The sequence below is a fragment of the Bufo gargarizans genome, chromosome 2 (genome assembly GCF_014858855.1).
Source record: "Bufo gargarizans isolate SCDJY-AF-19 chromosome 2, ASM1485885v1, whole genome shotgun sequence".
NCBI classification, from domain to species: Eukaryota; Metazoa; Chordata; class Amphibia; order Anura; family Bufonidae; genus Bufo; species Bufo gargarizans.
Window position 1 is genome coordinate 629,248,313 of NC_058081.1, and position 20,909 is coordinate 629,269,221.

General features: G+C 42.5%; 1 protein-coding gene across 1 annotated transcript in view; it reads right to left on the reverse strand.

Moving 5' to 3' along the window:
• ESPN (espin) overlaps positions 1-20,909 on the reverse strand; it is a 250,967-nt gene that overhangs the window by 125,278 nt on the left and 104,780 nt on the right. The window contains 2 exon segments of the mRNA XM_044278364.1: positions 1,708-1,723; positions 3,660-3,836. Of these exon segments, the coding sequence (XP_044134299.1) occupies positions 1,708-1,723; positions 3,660-3,836 (193 nt within the window).

The following is a 20,909-nucleotide window of genomic DNA, read 5'->3' on the forward strand; positions in this document are numbered from 1 at the left end:
TCCTAAGGAGGGGCCATCAATATTATAGTTCCCATCAGAAATCAATCAGCACAGAATATTGGACCCATTGATATTAAAAACATAATAAGGCTGGAGTAAAACGGCGACTTTGGCCCGCAACAAGAGTTCTGCGACCAAATTTCTGCAACCTTTATAACATAATGGAAATGAATGTGGTCGCAGCGTAGCTCGCAAGTAGCCACAACCCGAAAAAATAAATAAATAAATCCAACACTGCTAAACTTTTTGTGATTCTGGGGTAGACAAGATCTAAGATCAACCACATTACCTAATTTGCCCCAATAAGTTGGCTCAGCTAAGAAAAACTTCCTGAACGTTCACCCCATGCGGATAGGAAGAGAGAGGCTGCCATAAATATTCGGTATAGTAAAACAATCAGGGCCATTTAGACTTTGCTCACAGAACATGTAATGCTGTGCCAAGGAAGCGGTATGTAAATACTGTAGATTCAAGGAAAATATCTAAAGGAAGTTCCAATGGAGGGTGGGCAAATCCCAGCCAGATATAAGAACTCTTGTTCCTGTAAAAATCCATAATCTTGTACATAAGGAGCAGTATATTAGTAGTCATGTTCTTGTACACAGGAGACAATATTAGAGCGGTTATATTCCTGTATGTAGAGACTGTTATAGAAGAAAAGTGGTCAGCTCCAGCCACCATGGAGACCCAAGGTCGCGGTGGATATGTTCTGGGAGAAGCACTCCATTAACAGATGTTACCACCAAGGACTTTTATAGGTGAACAGCGAGTATGCAGTGCCTGATCACTAAGGCCTGCTGCAGGAAGTTACCTGCTGAACAGGAATCCACGAAGGCCTGTTCAGTTACTGGGCATTGCTGTATGACAGTAATTGTATGTTTTGGAGAGCAAGTATTCTCGCCCAGAGTCGTCTCTCCAACCAACCTAGGCACAGGAGTTTCGTGCCTACAGGTCGTTACTGTGGTGGTGCTCCTCTTCTGACAGTCTGACACTTTCCACCTGCATGGGTTCCTAGGGTGAAGCTGAGAGAGTAGGAGCTAGGGGCTTCTGAAATGAAGGTGCTAGTCTAGAAGGTCTCTTTTCACGCACAGATAGCTTGAGACGTTACCTGAAGTGGAGATTTTTGAGGGTGGCTAAGGTGGTAAGGTCATCCAATGAGGATGGGACGTCAAAACCTGCTAATTGATCCTACAGTATATGAATCCAGACAGACCCTCCCAGAAAGCTGCCACCAAGCTCTCATTGTTTCATGATAGTTCTGTGGCAAGCGTGCAAAATTAAATGGCATACTGCCCAACCATGAGGTTGAACCTGACCAGGTTCCTCAAAGACTCTGCTGGTCAATAGGTAGTTGCATTCTCAGAGGGGAGTGGACCAGGCGAGTGTATCACCAGACAGGAGAGAGACCAAAAATGATATTTTGAACTGAGTGATTGGGGCCTGTATCTCAAAAATAGATGGTGCGTTGATCCCCTACAAGTGGCGTGTAGGTGACGGTGCAGATGCTGCGGCCTGAGGTGGTGATACGGAAGCGAAAGAAGTCAAAGCATCTAGGCCGGCTCAAGTAATATTCAGATACTACAAGGGTTTCTCCTGGAAATGATGCTGACTGGTTAGTTACTTATACACCCTATGTAACCCATCGTGGGCCAGCCGGCTCCATGGCCATAAAATACGGCAGTGGGAGCCACTAGGCTACCCCCCTACATCTCTTCCCTCATTTCTGTCTACCACTCTACCCGTGCTCTACGCTCTGCAAGCGATTTACGACTGACATCCACCATAATCCAAACCTTTCACTCCTGGCTTCAAGACTTCTCCCAAGCTGCACCAATTCTCTGGAATGCCCTACCCAAAGAAATTACAGTAGCTTAAATCACAATATACACAGTTTTAGGCGGTCTCTTAAAACACTTTTTAGCGTGGCCTATCACATCCCCTAATCTAACTTCTCCATATATAGCCCATTTATCATTATTTTCTGAACCTAAACCTTCGACAAACTCTCCAACCGCACCACACGCACCCAGAAGCACTACAGATATCAGATGCTGACTGGCTCATGCATCTCCCCTATTTTCCCAAGATGGCTGCGCTATTGTACAAAACAAGCACTTTTACCTTTTGTGTCACCCCTATCTCCTCATAGATTTTAAGCTCTTGCGAGCAGAGCCCTTATTCCTCTTGTAATTATTGACTTGTCTGTTGCTATGGTTTTTATGACCATGTACATGAACCCCTGAATTGTAAAGCGCTGTGCTATATAAATAAAGATTATTATATTGTTATTACTAGGCCGCTACCTCCTGGAGTAGTCTCTGTGTGGCTGACCCACAGGGGTCAGAGAAACCAGTGCGGGGCACAGAGGGACCAGGCAAAACCACAGTCAGGGAAAGGATTAGGTCAAGGCAGGCAGATTATATGCAATCGGTTAAACAGTCTGAGAACAGGGCAGGCAGGCAAGAGTCAATACAAAGGTTAGCCACAAGTCAGGTCAGGCAGCAGAGGGACAGAATCCAGGAATCAGGCAGAAGTTGATACATGGGCAGACAATCTATACAGCACACCTGCTCGTCAGTGATGGAGACCACCTTTTTACATGCAGCGATCTCCTCCACAGTATGGGGAGAAGCGATCGCTCATGCCATCACTTACCTTGCCTACACAAATGATCCGATTACCCTATTAATTAACATTTCGCTCGTTCATTGGGTACCTTTACACCACTAGAAAATTGCCAACAAGTGTTCCTATGAATGCTCATCAGCAATTATCTGGTGGATTCCTTTGTAAAGGGGCCTTAAAGGGGTTGTCCGGATTTAGAGCTGAACCCAGACATATCCCCATTTTCACCCAGGCAGGCCCTCTGATATGAGCATTGGAGCATTTCATACAGCGCAGGGCAAGGGATGTTTGTTTAGATTTTTTTCACTGCTAGGCAGAGGCTTTCTTCTAGCAGTGTTCCAGGTGATGTCACCGGCACTGATAGGCAGGTTTTATCGCTGTCTAAAGCCACCCATTAGTGCCAGTGACATCACCGGACTCACTGCTAGACGGAAGCCTCCGCCTAGCTTTACCCATAGAGAGCCCGATACGTCGCCGGATCGCCAGAAAAAGCCTTTGCCCAGCGCGATTCAGAGCAGTGCAAAGGAGAATATCGGAGCATGAAATGCTCATGTCAGAGGGGCTGCCAGGGTGAAAACGGGGATATATGTGGGTAACAGTCTGGTCCCATGACAAGAAGTTACAGTCAATAGCTGTTGGCCAAACAATGGACTCTGACTCCCCCATACACATTCAGTTCAGCTGAGAATATACAGTATGTGTTGTCAATGGGGAGAGATATGAGAAAGCTGCTGGCAGACACTTCTGGCGGTGGATCATCTATGGGCAGAACAAAAGGATAGGTAAAAAAAAAACAGCTTGCCAGATCCTTCTCTCCGCTGATCAGTTTGGGGAGGATCAGGAGTTCCCCAAATACCTTGGACTAAAGTATATGGAGGTTTTAAGAAATAATAGAAGGAACAGTTTCCATCTGTGACCTAATTGCTGAAAAAATGACTGTTTTCACTAGATGCAGACCCCATATACGTTGGTATAAAAGTGGCGGTGCACTACTTACTTGGACCTGTATGCTGGTTTAATTTCTTATCTCCCACACTTGACTGGCTGGAATTATAGGAGTCGTAGTTGGACAGAGTACTTGAGGGTGAACCAATGTCAAACTGGGCCGGCTGCGTAGACGTTGTGGTATTTGGTGATGACATTCCTGAGTCTGGTTGCTTCAGCTCCATGTCTGCTGATGGATCCCTCGACAACACGCGGTGTTCCACGCTCTACAGAACGTATGAAAACATGGGTGAGAAAAGGGTCATGTTGACTGAGAAAGCCCTGCCCAACCACAAACCAGCAATAAATGCATTAAAAAGATTTAAAATGTTTCAAACCAGAAGCTGGATCTGAATACATTTGTAATTGAATGCAATTTAAAGTTTACTATAGCCGATGAGTTATTCACTGAACTCTATCTGCACAGCGCCACCTGCTTTTTGCGCTTTTTCTAATTTCTCTGTCCAGATCACTGAGATGGAAGCACATGCTAAGGGCCATCCTTCAACTGCCATTAAAGACCCCCCCCCCCCGATATAGGACACACCCCCTGAGAAAGGACACGCCCCCTGAACTACCAGCTTGGAAAAAGGCTACTTTCAAACTAGTGGTAGCCTTCTCCTCCCCCGCCGGAACAGCCTGCCGGATCCGTGCTACCGCTAGTGCACCTTACTGCCGAAAGTCCGCTCTGGCCCAATTCACTATAATGGGGACAACACGCAACACGTAAAACACGCCGAGAGGCGGGCGGAGTAAAACTACAATATGCTGCAGGTTTTGTCCGGCCGCCTTTTGGATTGTTTGCCATGCTGCGGCAAAACAATTATAGTGAATGGGGCCGGAGCAGGCTTCTAGCGGCACGGTGCACTAGCGGCAGCACGGACATGGCAGGCTGTTTCCCCTACCGCTATTGGGAAAGTAGCCTAAATCTAGCAGTGCAACTGGAGCACTGAATGGCAGAAGCTCTGGACTCATGTGAGGTACAGGGCTGGTTCTAAGTTTGTTAGAATGAGTTTGGCATGTACTATATGATGTCTGATTTTCATTTTTTACATTATTTATGGGATAACCCCTTTAAGGAGACTTTGTTTTAAAACCTCGTTTTCAAATACCTTATCAATAAGCTGCACATAGGAGTGGAGGACCTGGCACGTCTGAGCATTACGCGGACTGCCCACTCATTTCCATTTTCACAGTGCACTGCTTCATTTCACCTGAGGTGGCGCTGCTGGGGAACTGAACACTTCATGCCAGGTTCTGCCATAGATCACAGCAGATCAGTGTCAGACACCTTGTGATCTGCTTATTTTTAGGGGAACCATGTAACAAAAGGTTTGAGAACCTACTTCAGTATCTTACTTTTGTGCTGAGATGTTGAATCTCTGTACTCATGATAACACTATCTCTCATGTGCGCCGTCAGCGCTATCACTGGGACACGGGGCTTCAAAGCAATCCTATATCGTCTTTCATTTTCTCATGTGTGCTAGATAACTGGATTCAGGTCTCTGTAAAGCCTAACGCCCGGCCCTATGATAACACTGACAGAGCACAACCAGCCAGCTGATCGTTCGGCACAGGACATATAAAAATGTTACGCTTTTAACCCAAAATAATTGCTGTAAAATAAGTCTCCTGGTAGTTTCCCTTTAAGAGCGCTATACACATGAACAGAAATATTCTACAAGTCAATCCTTAAAATATAGCAATTAACCTAATTTCCCCAAAAATTCTAAATTACCTTCTTTAGATCACTGACCTATATACTCGTCTATCATAGATGATAGCACAATGTACTTGCAAGGATACATTATTCATTAACCATTGAAAAACTAGCAAATAATGGATATAATGTACACGTATATCGTCCTCCAAACCATGTATTGATTGCTTATTATAAGACATAAAAGATCTAAAATGTCAGTAAAAAAAGCTACTTATACCTAAGGGCTCATAGACATGAGCGTATGTATTTTGCGGTCCGCAAAACACGAATCCCCTCCAAAAAATATGATGAACTCTGTGTGACGTCCGTGTTACATCCATTTTTTTGGGAGATCCATTCTAACAATGTCTGTCCTTGTCCACAAGAACAGGACATGTTATTTAATTTTTTTTGCAGAATGGACTTTTCGGAAAGTCATTTCCGTTTTTTTACGGCCCATTGAAATGAATGGTTCCACATACAACCAGCAAAGAAAACGGAACGGACACGGACAAAAAATAAATTCACGTGCATGAGCCTTAATACTGATGGTTCAGGATGACCGACTGATGTATAGAGCCTGCACTTGGGCTACGCTGCATGGTGCCTGAAGGTTCAGGTAAAGGAAGACCACCACCCCATCCCCCATAACAGGAACATAAGTGAATAATGCATAGAGCAAGACTATGCCTCCAGTCTAAATTATTCAGAAACATACGGCATGAAGCTGGAGGTCCGGTCACCTTAGAGCTAAAGCCAGACAGGTGAAATTATCGGACATGTGTATTTGCAAGACAAACCTTCCATATATTATTTACAGCATGGAGTGCGCTGTCCTAACAATGTCTCACAATGAAACAAATAGATAGATAGATAGATAGATATGAGATAGAATAGATAGATATGAGAGAGATAGATAGATATGAGATAGAATAGATAGATATGAGAGAGAGAGAGAGAAATAGATAGATATCAGAAGTATAGATCGATGATAGAAAGATCAATGATGCTAGATAGATAGACAGATAGATATAGAGATTAGCAAATAAATTCTTTTTTTTTGTCATTTCATATTTTATTAGTTTTTTGAAAAAGACATAAATTGTTAAACATAAAAAGAAGACAAACGGTTACACAATAAGTAAAAATATGAATATTCAGAGAGGGCTCACCTGTATAATCAAGAGTGGAAGTGGGTGCACCTACCAAGAGGATTCACCCAATCCTCTAAGGTAAAAAGTGGCAGGATCAGAAGAAAGAGTGGTAGGGCACACCAATATTCGGAATCACAAGGGTAGTTACAATATTTTATTATTAGGTGACATACACTGTTGAATAGCACACGTAAAAATTAAAAACTATAAAATACAATAAAATAATAAAACAAGCATACAAATCAATAGTCTTATATATATAAATATGCTGATATTTGCCCTAAAGTCGATTTAAATAGTGAATGTTATCCTTCCAGGTGGGTTATTTAACCCAATCAGTGTCCCAATAAATAAAGTGGGAAGTAAGTCCGCTGTTTGGATAAAGTCTTTTCTCTTGTAACAGATATTGCGACTCAATAGTCGCTGCGCCTACGTGAGCGCTACACTATTGCTGCCTGCTAATGAAAAGAGCCGAAGCTGTTGTACTCACAGTTTGTAGTGAAAATAGAGTCGGCTTGCTGCTTCACAGGTGGCGTCCCACGTGTGGTCAGCAGTGATAATGCAGGTTACAGCAAAGTAAGACTGACGCGGCTTCGGGATCTTCAGTGTTTTTTATATGGACGTGCTGTCTCGGAGATCAGTCGATAAGCGTTTAAGCAGATCTTTTTCCAAGAGTGGACCACAAAGTCGGCTCTCCCAGTACGCCAATTTCCTACTTATCTGTACTTTTTTAAGATAGAGGAAAACACCGATCCCTTGCGTCTTTACTTTCCTTTAGCGCTTCCAGTCCTCCGGTATTATGTTCTGTTCCATAGGATAGTTACCAAACGCGTTTCGGAGTTAACGCGTTTGGTAACTATCCTATGGAACAGAACATAATACCGGAGGACTGGAAGCGCTAAAGGAAAGTAAAGACGCAAGGGATCGGTGTTTTCCTCTATCTTAAAAAAGTACAGATAAGTAGGAAATTGGCGTACTGGGAGAGCCGACTTTGTGGTCCACTCTTGGAAAAAGATCTGCTTAAACGCTTATCGACTGATCTCCGAGACAGCACGTCCATATAAGAAACACTGAAGATCCCGAAGCCGCGTCAGTCTTACTTTGCTGTAACCTGCATTATCACTGCTGACCACACGTGGGACGCCACCTGTGAAGCAGCAAGCCGACTCTATTTTCACTACAAACTGTGAGTACAACAGCTTCGGCTCTTTTCATTAGCAGGCAGCAATAGTGTAGCGCTCACGTAGGCGCAGCGACTATTGAGTCGCAATATCTGTTACAAGAGAAAAGACTTTATCCAAACAGCGGACTTACTTCCCACTTTATTTATTGGGACACTGATTGGGTTAAATAACCCACCTGGAAGGATAACATTCACTATTTAAATCGACTTTAGGGCAAATATCAGCATATTTATATATATAAGACTATTGATTTGTATGCTTGTTTTATTATTTTATTGTATTTTATAGTTTTTAATTTTTACGTGTGCTATTCAACAGTGTATGTCACCTAATAATAAAATATTGTAACTATCCTTGTGATTCCGGTTACACAATCAGCCCTATACATGGTCACATTAACAGCAGTAGCTTAGCCGATGTACATACGACAATAAAATACCAAACAAACAAAATTAGACTAAACAAGAAACATAAAAAAGACACAGAAACATACAGTGCAATTACTAGGCAATTTTTACACAGGTATAATTTTATATAGGTATACCTTTATATATATAGCAGGGGATCGACCACATATTAAATATACCTAAATATGTCAGTCAGGAAATGATAAAGCAAGCGGAGACGCTCTCCATACCCCCCATTCCCTCTCGAACCTCGCAGCCGCTTCTCCAGCTCCCGCCAGCGCACGCTCATATATATAAGTAGAGTTTAGCCTACGGATAATCTCTGTTAGGCAAGGAACATCCCGTGATTTCCAATTCTTAACTATGGCCAGTTTGGTTGAAAGGAAAAGGTGTCCCAGTACCACCCTCCCCTCACATGGTATCCGAACCAAATCAATCCACAGAAGAGCCAATGAGGGAGATGGCGGGAGCTGGAAGCCCAGTAGATCCGAGGCAAGACAAAATATAGCCCTCCAGATATCCCGCAACCTCGGGCAGGACCACAAGATGTGGCACAATGTACCCCTATCACCGCATCCCCGCCAACATAGAGATGAAAGGTCGGGGAATATATGGCTCAGGCGATCCGGTGTATAGTACCACCTTAGTGTTGTCTTCATCAAGGATTCAAAATGTAGAGCACATCTAATATTTTTATTTATACAAATGAAGGCCATTGACCACTGCTCAACCGTGAACTCCAACCCCAAATATCTTTCCCAGGAGACCAATGGTGTCGTTTTAACGAATAATCCCTTATCTCCCATCATCATATACAGAGGCCTCAGTCGTGTACCTTGTGGAGAAGCCACTGACCACAGACTAAACACTTCCCGATTGCACACCAGATTAAACGGACAGTTAACTTTGAAAAAATGTCTAATACACAGGTATTTATAGAAATCTGTGTGTGGGATCAGGAACTGCTCATGAAGATATTCAAAAGGACAGAGGGTGTCCGCAATAAATAATTTGGAGAGGAGGTCCAATCCGCCCAGCGCCCAAGACGACACCGAAATATTCGGAATAAGGAAATTAAGTACAGTTACTGGGGCGCTGGGCGGAAAGGGTCCAGACCCCAAAGTACATGATCTATGAAATCGAAGCCAATTTTCCAAAGCTATGCGTACTAACGTCGGGAGGGTTTTTAAATTCCTACCAGGAGATAATATTGATTCTATTTGTACCCATTGTTTCACCTCATTGCCCACCCACCATTCCCTTAGTTGTGATACCTGCGAGGCTAGGAAATACTCATAAATATTCGGGAGACCCAATCCACCTCGAAGTTTAGGTCTCTGCATTATTGCAGTTGCTATTCTAGGTTTATGTTGTTTCCAAATTAACGCATTAATCAGGTTGGAGCAATTCTGAAAGAAACTACTTGGGGGGATAATAGGTAGTGTCCTAAATATGTACAGGAGTTTTGGGAGGGTAAACATCTGGAAGGATGCAATACGACCTACCCAAGACACCTCATACTTGGCCAATTTATTAAAATCCCTCTCTAAGATTTTTAACAGTGGGACATAGTTTGCCATGAATAACTTCTTAAATGATGCTGTAAGTTTTATCCCCAGGTAGTCGATCTGGCTGTTTTGCCAGTCCAGATCGAAACTATCCTTCAGCTCCTTCATCTGATCAGGGGGGATATTTATTGGGAGAGCCTGGGATTTAAGAGCATTCAGTTTATAGAATGAGAGATCTCCAAATCGGGTTATGACCTCGATTGCAGCTGTTAAAGATGTTTGAGGATTTGACAACGTCAGAATAATATCGTCTGCATATAAGCTAACTTTATGCGCTTATACCCCCTATCTCAACGCCCTTCATATCAGAACATTGGCGGAGAGCCTGAGCTAAGGGCTCTATAGTCAGAATGAATATCAAGGGGGACAGGGGACAACCTTGGCGGGTACCATTACTAATATCAAATACTAACATAGCAAATAAATTCTAAACTTATTGGATTCATCCCAATTTTTTTTTTTTATTCTTCTTCCAATTGAATCCAAAGATTTGGCAATTGTCGACAAATCACGCAAAATGGTGTCCACCATTTTACATTTAAACTTCAGTGCACTAGTGAGGGAAACAGGGCTGGAAGGATGAAGACAGAGGATCACGTGACCCCAGACAGGGCCCCCACTGGCCAGTTTGCCCACAATGCCTTGCAGTCAAACTGACAGCCAATCAGGATAGAAGATATTGGCTGGTCTATCACGCTGTATGTTAGCTCTGACAGCCATTGTGAGCTCAGCCACTGATGTGATGAGACATATCTGCCACGTCGCTGACAGACACCAATTAGACACACAAGCCAGCCATTTTAAGGTCTTGCAGGGACAGTGTAGGGATTGTGAACAATATATATTTAGTTAGGTAGACTGAATTACTAGGTAGAAGGCTAGGTTTCATCTTTAGGGACACGATAGGGGCAGTTAGTGTACTATGTGTCTTACAGTCAGAGCCGGCGGATCTGTTCACAAATCACGTATACTGGCTGCTGCACAGAAATCCTTAGGGCTCATGCACACGACAGTATTTTGCATTCAGTATACTGGCTGTTTTTTTTAGTTCAGTATGGTTTTTTAGTTCAGCAAAAAAAGTGTCTCCGTGTGCATTCCGTTTCAGTAATTCCGTATTTCCATACCGTGAAAAGATAGAACATGTCCTATTCTTGTCCGCAAATCACAGTGCTTGGCTCTATTCAAGTGAATTGGTCCGCAAAAAAAACGGAACACATACGGAAATGCATCCGTATGTCTTCTGTATCTGTTCAGTTTTTGCGGAACCATCTATTGAAAATGTTATGCCCAGCCCAATTTCTTCTATGTAATTACTGTATATGGCATACAGAAAAACGGAACAATGGATCCTTAAAAAACAAACAGCAAAACACTGATAAAGCCATACGGTCGTGTGCATGAGCCCTTAAAGAGATGGCACATTGTTTGTTTTTATGTGCAGGAACCAGCTTTTTCCCCAGTTTATATGTGTGCAATAAACGTATTTTAGTGCACTAACAGCAGCGTAATAGCGTATTTTTAATCGCACCCAGAGGATGTCCAATTGGACCTCTCACTGTTTGCCATAAACCTGTTGCAATTTTTCTATAGTTTAGAAGTGCACAATTAAGTGCATTTGCGTGCGTCAATAGCAGTGTATAGTTTGGTTGCATTCAGGGGATGTCCATTTAGCCCTGTATTTTTTTATAAAAACCTGTTGCAATTTTTACTACTGTTTAGAAGAGTACAAATAAGCTTATTTTATTGCGCACTCAGGGGACGTCCAATTGTGCTTTTTTCAGTTTCCCAAAAACCTGCTGCAATTTTTCTACCATCTGTAAGTGAACATTGCAATAATAATATTTTAGTTCAGAACAAGCCACTGCTTCTTCTGATACCACAGTGAGTGTATAAACATCGCAAGCATCTGCCCCCAGTAAGGGACAGTTTTCAGAATGTTTTTACATTTTAAAAAGCATAATAAATCTCACAGGGCAGTGTGTTTTTAAACAGCCCTTAGCAACCAGTCTGCATAAAACTGCAATCTTACTATTCAGTTAAGATGGCCGCCACTGCCCTCACCCTGAGGCTAATCCAGCCTGCCCTCACTAGCCAGTAACAATAGGCCCCCAAAAGTGTCAGTTACCAGAGCCCTCCCCCTAAAGGGTTAATCTCCTGTAGCACAAAGGGGTCCTCTTACCACAGGTTGCTTTCATTTATACACTGAGCAGACGGCAGATCTCCCTTCCCTGCTCTGCGCTGCTTCAACTCTGCATTCTCCAGCTCTGCTGAGTGAGGGAGCGTCTGCCAAGCGCAGGGGCAGGGAGAAGTGCACACAGCCCAGGCACTGTTATCAGCTGCTGGGGAGGACCTGGCTTTAATCATTTACTTACAGTCCCTGGCTGTCTGTAATCTGACCTTGCAGGCAGCGTGCTTCTGTGTCCTCCGTCCTTCAACATAGACGGACCTGCCTAGCAACCCTATTTTACGCACAGGTAAAAGTAGGCAGTACAGGGAACAAAACTGTGGAATTAAGGGGTAAATGAGTACACAGTGAAAAGTTCAAATAGGGCCACCAAGGAGATATTAATCACCACAATCCAATACTCCAAAAAATAAATAAAAAATACGACAGTTATACTTTAAGACCCTTGTGTAGATAGATTGGCGGCAATATAATTGAATGTCTCAGGACCCCTTTTTTCATGATCAGTGGGAGTTCCATCAGTCAGACCTCAGCAATCTGATATTTATCACCTATCCTGTAGATAGGCGATAGGTCATTATGGCAGGACAGCCTTTCAGTTATAATGTAGATTATGTACAATATGAGGAGGTTAAGATTTGGTAAATGTGATGGAAAAGAGTCAATATGGACAATCACAATACATTAGTAAGTGCCTTGTATTAACTTTCTCTACATGATAAATGGCAATTGCTGAAGTGAGACAACCCTTTTAATCCCTTTGAGTGTTCTACACTTAATAGGGTCAGGCATAAATGTCTTGGTGTGTGCATTGGTGTTTCGTGGTGTGTGCTATATATGTTCAATGCATCAGTGGTGTATGTGCAGCATGTGACATATGCATCAGTGGCATGTGAGCCATGTATAAGTGTCCTGTGTGGCACATGTGTCCAATGAGTGATTGGTGTGCGCTGCATGTGTCTTGTCTCTGACTGACTTAACCTCCTCAGGACCGCCGTACGCAAGATTGCGTCCTGGCGGCGGCCCTGCTCTTTTGGGTGAACGCATATACGCGTCCTCCCGCGATAGCCGAGATTTCCTGTGAACGCGCACACAGGCGCGCACGCTCACAGGAACGGAAGGTAAGCGAGTGGATCTCCAGCCTGCCAGCGGCGATCGTTCGCTGGCAGGCTGGAGATGTGATTTTTTTAACCCCTAACAGGTATATTAGACGCTGTTTTGATAACAGCGTCTAATATACCTGCTACCTGGTCCTCTGGTGGTCACTTTTGTTTGGATCGACCACCAGAGGACACAGGTAGCTGTGCAAAGTAGCACCAAACACAACTACACTACACTACACCACACCCCCTGTCACTTATTAATCCCTTATGAACCACTGATCACCCCATACAGACTCCCTGATCACCCCCCTGTCATTGATCACCCCCCTGTCATTGATCACCCCCCTGTCATTGATCACCCCCCTGTAAGGCTCCATTCAGACGTCCGTATGATTTTTACGGATCCACGGATACATGGATCGGATCCGCAAAACACATACAGACGTCTGAATGGAGCCTTACAGGGGGGTGATCAATGACAAGGGGGTGATCACGCATATAGACTTCCTGATCACTTCCCTGTCATTGATCACCCCCCTGTCATTGATCACCCCCCTGTAAGGCTCCATTCAGACGTCCGTATGATTTTTACGGATCCACGGATACATGGATCGGATCCGCAAAACACATACGGACGTCTGAATGGAGCCTTACAGGGGGGTGATCACCCATATAGACTCCCTGATCACGCCCTGTCATTGATCACCCCCCTGTCATTGATCACCCCCTGTAAGGCTCCATTCAGACATTTTTTTGGCCCAAGTTAGCGGAAATATATATATATTTTTTTGTTTGTTTTTTCTTACAAAGTCTCATATTCCACTAACTTGTGTCAAAAAAAAAAAAATCTCACATGAACTCACCATACCCCTCACGGAATCCAAATGCGTAAAATTTTTTAGACATTTATATTCCAGACTTCTTCTCACGCTTTAGGGCCCCTAAAATGCCAGGGCAGTATAAATACTCCACATGTGACCCCATTTCGGAAAGAAGACACACCAAGGTATTCGCTGAGGGGCATATTGAGTCCATGAAAGATTGAAATTTTTGTCCCAAGTTAGCGGAAAGGGAGACTTTGTGAGAAAAAAAAAAAACAATTTCCGCTAACTTATGCAAAAAAAAATAATTTCTATGAACTCGCCATGCCCCTCATTGAATACCTTGGGGTGTCTTCTTTCCAAAGTGGGGTCACATGTGGGGTATTTATACTGCCCTGGCTTTTTAGGGGCCCTAAAGCGTGAGAAGAAGTCTGGGATCCAAATGTCTAAAAATGCCCTCCTAAAAGGAATTTGGACCGCTTTGCGCATCTAGTCTGCAAAAAAGTGTCACACATCTGGTATCGCCGTACTCAGGAGAAGTTGGGGAATGTGTTTTGGGGTGTCATTTTACATATACCCATGCTGGGTGAGAGAAATATCTTGGTCAAATGCCAACTTTGTATAAAAAAATTGGAAAAGTTGTCTTTTGACGAGATATTTCTCTCACCCAGCATGGGTATATGTAAAATGACACCCCAAAACACATTCCCCAACTTCTTCTGAGTACGGCGATACCAGATGTGTGACACTTTTTTGCAGCCTAGGTGGGCAAAGGGGCCCAAATTCCAAAGAGCACCTTTAGGATTTCACCGGTCATTTTTTACACATTTTGATTGCAAACTTCTTCTCACACATCTGGGCCCCTAGAATGCCAGGCCCACAAGTGACCCCATTTTGGAAAGAAGACACCTCAAGGTATTTCGTGATGGGCATAGTGAGTTAATGGAAGTTTTTATTTTTTGTCACAAGTTAGTGGAATATGAGACTTTGTAAGAAGAAAAATAAAATAAAAAATCATCATTTTCCGCTAACTTGTGACAAAAAATAAAAAATTCTAGGAACTCGCCATGTCCCTCACGGAATACCCTGAGGTGTCTTCTTTACAAAATGGGGTCACTTGTGGGGTAGTTATACTGCCCTGGCATTCTAGGGGCCAAAATGTGTGGTAAGTAGTTTGCAATCAAAATGTGTAAAAAAATGGCCGGTGAAATCTGAAAGGTGCTCTTTGGAATGTGGGCCCCTTTGCCCACCTAGACTGCAGAAAAGTGTCACACATGTGGTATCACCGTACTCAGGAGTAGTTGGGGAATGTGTTTTGGGGTATCATTTTACATATACCCATGCTGGGTGAGAGAAATATCTTGGCAAAAGACAACTTTTCCCATTTTTTTATACAAAGTTGGCATTTGACCAATATATTTATCTCACCCAGCATGGGTATATGTAAAATGACACCCCAAAACACATTCCCCAACTTCTCCTGAGTACGGCGATACCAGATGTGTGACACTTTTTTGCAGCCTAGGTGGGCAAAGGGGTACACATTCCAAAGTGCACCTTTCGGATTTCACCGGTCATTTTTTACTGATTTTGATTGCAAACTTCTTCTCACACATCTGGGCCTCTAAATTGCCAGGGCAGTATAACTACCCCACAAGTGACCCCATTTTGGAAAGAAGACACCCCAAGGTATTTTGTGATGGGCATAGTGAGTTCATGGAAGTTTTTATTTTTTGTCACAAGTTAGTGGAATATGAGACTTTGTAAGAAAAAAAAAATCATCATTTTCCGCTAACTTGTGACAAAAAATAAAAAGTTCTATGAACTCACTATGCCCATCAGTGAATACCTTAGGCTGTCTACTTTCCGAAATGGGGTCATTTGTGGGGTTTTTCTACTGTCTGGGCATTGTAGAACCTCAGGAAACATGACAGGTGCTCAGATAGTCAGAGCTGCTTCAAAAAGCGGAAATTCACATTTTTGTACCATAGTTTGTAAATGCTATAACTTTTACCCAAACATTTTTTTTTATCAGACATGTAGAACAATAAATTTAGCAAAAAATTTATATATGGATGTCGTTTTTTTTTGCAAAATTTTACAACTGAAAGGGAAAAATGTAATTTTTTTGCAAAAAAAATCGTTAAATTTCGATTAAGAACAAAAAAAGTAAAAATGTCAGCAGCAATGAAATACCACCAAATGAAAGCTCTATTAGTGAGAAGAAAAGGAGGTAAAATTCATTTGGGTGGTAAGTTGCATGACCGAGCAATAAACGGTGAAAGTAGTGTAGTGCAGAAGTGTAAAAAGTGGCCTGGTCATTAAGGGGGTTTCAGCTAGCGGGGTTGAAGTGGTTAAGTGCAGGATATCCATACATATGTGTACATTCTGCCCCATGTATGTTTGTGCATTTTGCTGTGAATGTCTACCATCCTACTTCATCTTTAATATTTCTGTTATCACTGTAAGGGCTCATGAACACGGCCGTTGGATGTTTTGCAGTCTGCAAATTGCGGATCCGCAAAACATGGACACCGGGTGTGTGCATTCCGCATTATGCGGAACAGAACAGTCGGCCTCTAATACAACAGTCCTATCCTTGTCTGTAATGCCGACAATAATAGGACATGTTCTATCATTTTGCAGAACGGCGATGCGGACATAAAGACACGGAATGCACACTGAGTCATTTATTTTTTTCTGGCCCCATTGAAGTGAAGTGAAAGGTACAGACATGGAAAAAAAAAAGTTTGTGTGCAGGAGCCCTAAGGTGGGCCCCCAGAATCAGTTCTGTGTCCGACACTGAGATAAATAATTGATATATGGATCAGTTTTTGTAATAAATAGATACACAAGAATTTCACAAAGTATAATAAATGGATGTATAGCTAAAGATAAATAATACATAGAATAGAATATAAAATACAATATAAATATACACTATTTCATATAAATAAGCTTATCCTGGATAAATAAGATATCACAGTATTATTGCAGATTGATACAGATAAATCTGATACTGTCGTACAATCTCTTGTGATTTCCTCAGCTGCCTTGACACTGGTTACAGTAAGCTGTTACACACGGTTCTCACATGCTAATGGCCCCAATTACTCCTTGTTACAGCTCTTCCTGCACAGGTGAGTCGCCATCTTGGCAAAAACTGGTATAGCACTCCTAGAATAACTATAATAAAGGTTCCTTACATTCCCCATGTCAGAGTCCAATGCTGGGAAGTGCAGCTCTGAAAGTTTTCCGGACGCTCCTTGCCCTCCGTCAAGCACAAGACAAATATCTTATTCTTTCAGAAAGGAAGAAGGAATCAAGACTTGCACAACCTAACCCGCTCCTGCCCCATGGGAGCTCTGAAACTGTCTCAGGTCTTCTGAGAGTTGCCTTTGCAGTAATTACTTTTGCTGATAAGGGTTAGAACATTGCTCTACCATCTGCCAGACAGACAGGACTATGCCGCCAATCAGTTTTCATTAAAAACCTAAATACTGTGTAATAATAGGCAGCAGGGAATAGTAAATACATTAAATTCCATTATTCCTGGCGTTCCAGAAATCCTGATAAATAGTCCCTCACTAATCTGGCACTTCAGTCCATCAGGACCATGCCACCTACCTATCTATACATACCGTATTTACATCAATGTGATGGTGGTTACAGGGATAATGTTTAGGTTGGTCTCGAGGCATCAACCAGCCCACCATGGAAGGCCTGACACCCAAGCCTTGCCATCATGAATCTCAATTTTATAGTAGTTTTATTTAAACACTACAGCTCCATACATGCAGTAATCTAATAACATTACCTAGAATACCACTAAATAGTGACTAAATAATATTACTATTCTGTTACTGAACAAAACATACTATATAAAGATCAATATATATTACCACCATACAGTGACCAAATAGTGGGAGGTACTAGGTTTACACAGGTCTCAGGGCATAATAATGGTATTATAGGTACTATTAGGAGATTATTGCATGTATGGAGCTTATATAGACTGCAGAACACCTGTGTAAATCTAATACCTACCACTATATGATCATTGTATTGAGGTAATATATATGGATCTTTATATTGTATGTTTTGTTCAATCAACTGGGCGACGGTCCCTACAACAGAAAAACAAACACCGAAGCAGAGTCGTACAGAAATGAGTCAGAACCAGACTGGCTATGCAGCACCAAACAAGTGACAAGCCAAGGTTAGAAGCACAGAGGAATCAGTACGTAAATGCAGGAACAGGGATCTAGGAAACTAGCTAGTGAGCCAAACAAGACTATCACTGGCACTGGTGTATGGCCAGGAAGCGATTTAAATAGAGTGCTGAACCCCTTGATCAGAACCTGATAGGTCTATTGACCTAGCATTTCACTACTCATGAACACTAGCACACAGTAATAGAGCAGCTGAGCATTCAGCCCACTGCTAATCTCCCCCAGCACATCCCCGCTGAAGGGAGAAAAAGAGCATTGCATCCTGTTACGAAGGATGCAGTAGAGTCACTAGGGTGCATGGCTCAGCATCATGTCTCTCCCGACACGCTGAGGTTGAGGATCTCGCCGCTGGAGCCTAGACAGGTAAGTTGTAATAAATAATACTGTTATAAGATTACTGCATGTATTGAGCTACTCTTTGGTCGTTGCTACTGTACATTTTATCATTTTGACAGTGTATGCTGTTAGCATCACTGTATAGCACTGCTATTTATGCAACTGTATTAATATGTTATGTGGGCAACATATGGCAGGGCACCGCTATACGTTTCTTTGTGCACCTTACATTGGGTAGTACCAACAAAGGAAATCACACAGGGCATTATGCAGTGCAATGCTGCACCGATTGTGGGGTATCAGCAGAATGGGATGTTTGTCCAGGTTGGGAAAAGGTAGAGAGCATGCTAAAAAGTGAGGAACAAAACTTGTGTCTGGAAGAAGTCGTCATGGTGGTCTGGACTAGATGGAAAAAAGTGAAAAGTTCCAAACAAAGAACATGTGTGTTAACTGTAAGTTATTGGATTGTACTGTAATACATTCACTTATACAGTCTACAAAACACCAGTGTAAACTGAATACCTCCCGCTATATGGTCACTGTATGGTGGTAATATATATTGATCTTTATATTGTATATTTTGTTCAGTAACAGAATGCTAATATTATTTAGTGTTGTTGGTAGTGGTCATGGTATGGAGTTACAGTACCTGGATTTTGAAGCCACCATGGCCTCAGATGTATTTTGCCCCTTTGTGTCGAACCCCTAGTTACAACTCTGGGGGATTGCATGAAGGTGCAATGCCCCATAGAACTGAAGATACGTCACTGTCAATTTACATATTGGCTTTAACTCCAATCATTGCATCCAATTTTAGGTTTCAAAGGGTTGCAAAACCGATACACTGTGTTATGCCTAGTTCAGTACCTGAGGGGGCGGAGCATAACACAAGGATTCTCTCTTTGGTGTTTAGTCATGCTCCACCCTCTCAGGCTCTGCACAAGGTAACATGGTGTATAGGTTTTGCACAGTGTTCCTTTGAGGAGAAAGATCTTAAACTAAAAACAGGTCACAGAGTGATTGAAATAGTCTTACAAGATCTGGTGTCCTAGAAACCTACAGCTACTGGGGAACGAGGCCATGGCCAGCGCTCCTATTTTATTGTTGTATGAAATGACCCATATCTCCTTAGCAGATCCTGTCTCTATATTCATATTTTTTTCCTCCACACATTCTTATAGCTATAACTATTTTTTTCCATTCACATAGCCATATGAGGGATTATTTTTTGCGGAACAAGATGCATTTTTTTAATACAATTTAATTTACCATGTCTCATATTGCAAAATCTTTGTGGGTTAAAATTGAAAAAAGAAATCAGCAACACAATTTTACCAAGGTTTTTGGAGTTTTAACATTACTGCATTCAGTGTGCACTAAATATAACATGACGTCCTTATTCAGCAGCTCAATACGGTTACGGCGGTACCAAACTTTTACCGTTTCTATATTTTTTCTTTTTGCTTAAATAAAAGCCTTTGAAAAAAATCAAAATTTTCCTTGCGTCGCCATTATTTTTTTTAGATTTCAGTCTACAGAACTGTATGAGGGTCATGTTTTTTGAGGGACGAACTTATTGGTACCAATTTTTCTGGTATGACTTTTTGATCACTGGTATACAATGTTTTTTTGGGGGGTCAAACGACAAATAAATGGAGCATCATATGTTTTTATTTTATTTTCCGTTACGTCATTCACCATGCAGGAAATGTTATAATAGTTCAAGAACCATAATTTTTTTAAAATTATTTATATATGTGAAATTGGGAAATTGGGTGATTTAAAATGTTAATATTTTTGTGTTTTTAATTTTTTTATACTTAATAACTATTAGCCTTAGCCTCCTTAGGAGGCTTGAACCTGGGATGCAGACAACCGTTCAGTTTTTTGCGGTCTGCAAATTGCGGATCCGCAAAACACGGAAGCCACCCGTGTGCCTTTTGCAATTTGTAGAAATGCCTATTCTTGTCCGCAAAACTGGGCCATGGAACGGAGCAACAGACACAGTCAATGGGTCCGCACCTGAGCCGCAAAAACTGCGGCTCGGATGCGGACCAGAACAATGGTCGTGTGCATGAGGCCTAATTGAGATCTATCTATGCCTCGTGCACAGCTTAGCATGAAGCTTAACATGACAGGCTGGAAGCCTCAGCAGGCCCCAGGCACGGTCACGGTAACAGATTGGAGCCCCGCAATTTCACTGAGTTGGCCGCATCCCTCTGCCTGACCTCACAGATGTCGCTATTGCTTTTGAATGCAGCATCTGCGTGACTGTTCCCCGTCATTGCGGCCAGGTGCCTCCTGTATTATACAGCCAGCACCCGTCGCGTATGGAATGGGCTCACCACAGCAGCCCGCTCCATACATTTCCTGGAGCATAGTTTATACTCACCTTCCCAAGCCCCTCTGTTCCAGAATTGTCATCTCTTCCTCCTCTCTGTACTGCAGCCAATTACATATCGTTTTGGCTGCATTGGTGACTTCCCATACACTGCTGCTGCCAAACAATGGCGTCAGGGGTGTATGACACGAGAACACTAAAGTCAGTAACTGACTGCAGCAATGTACACAGCGTCACTACTGTAACCAAAACAATTGTCACTGGC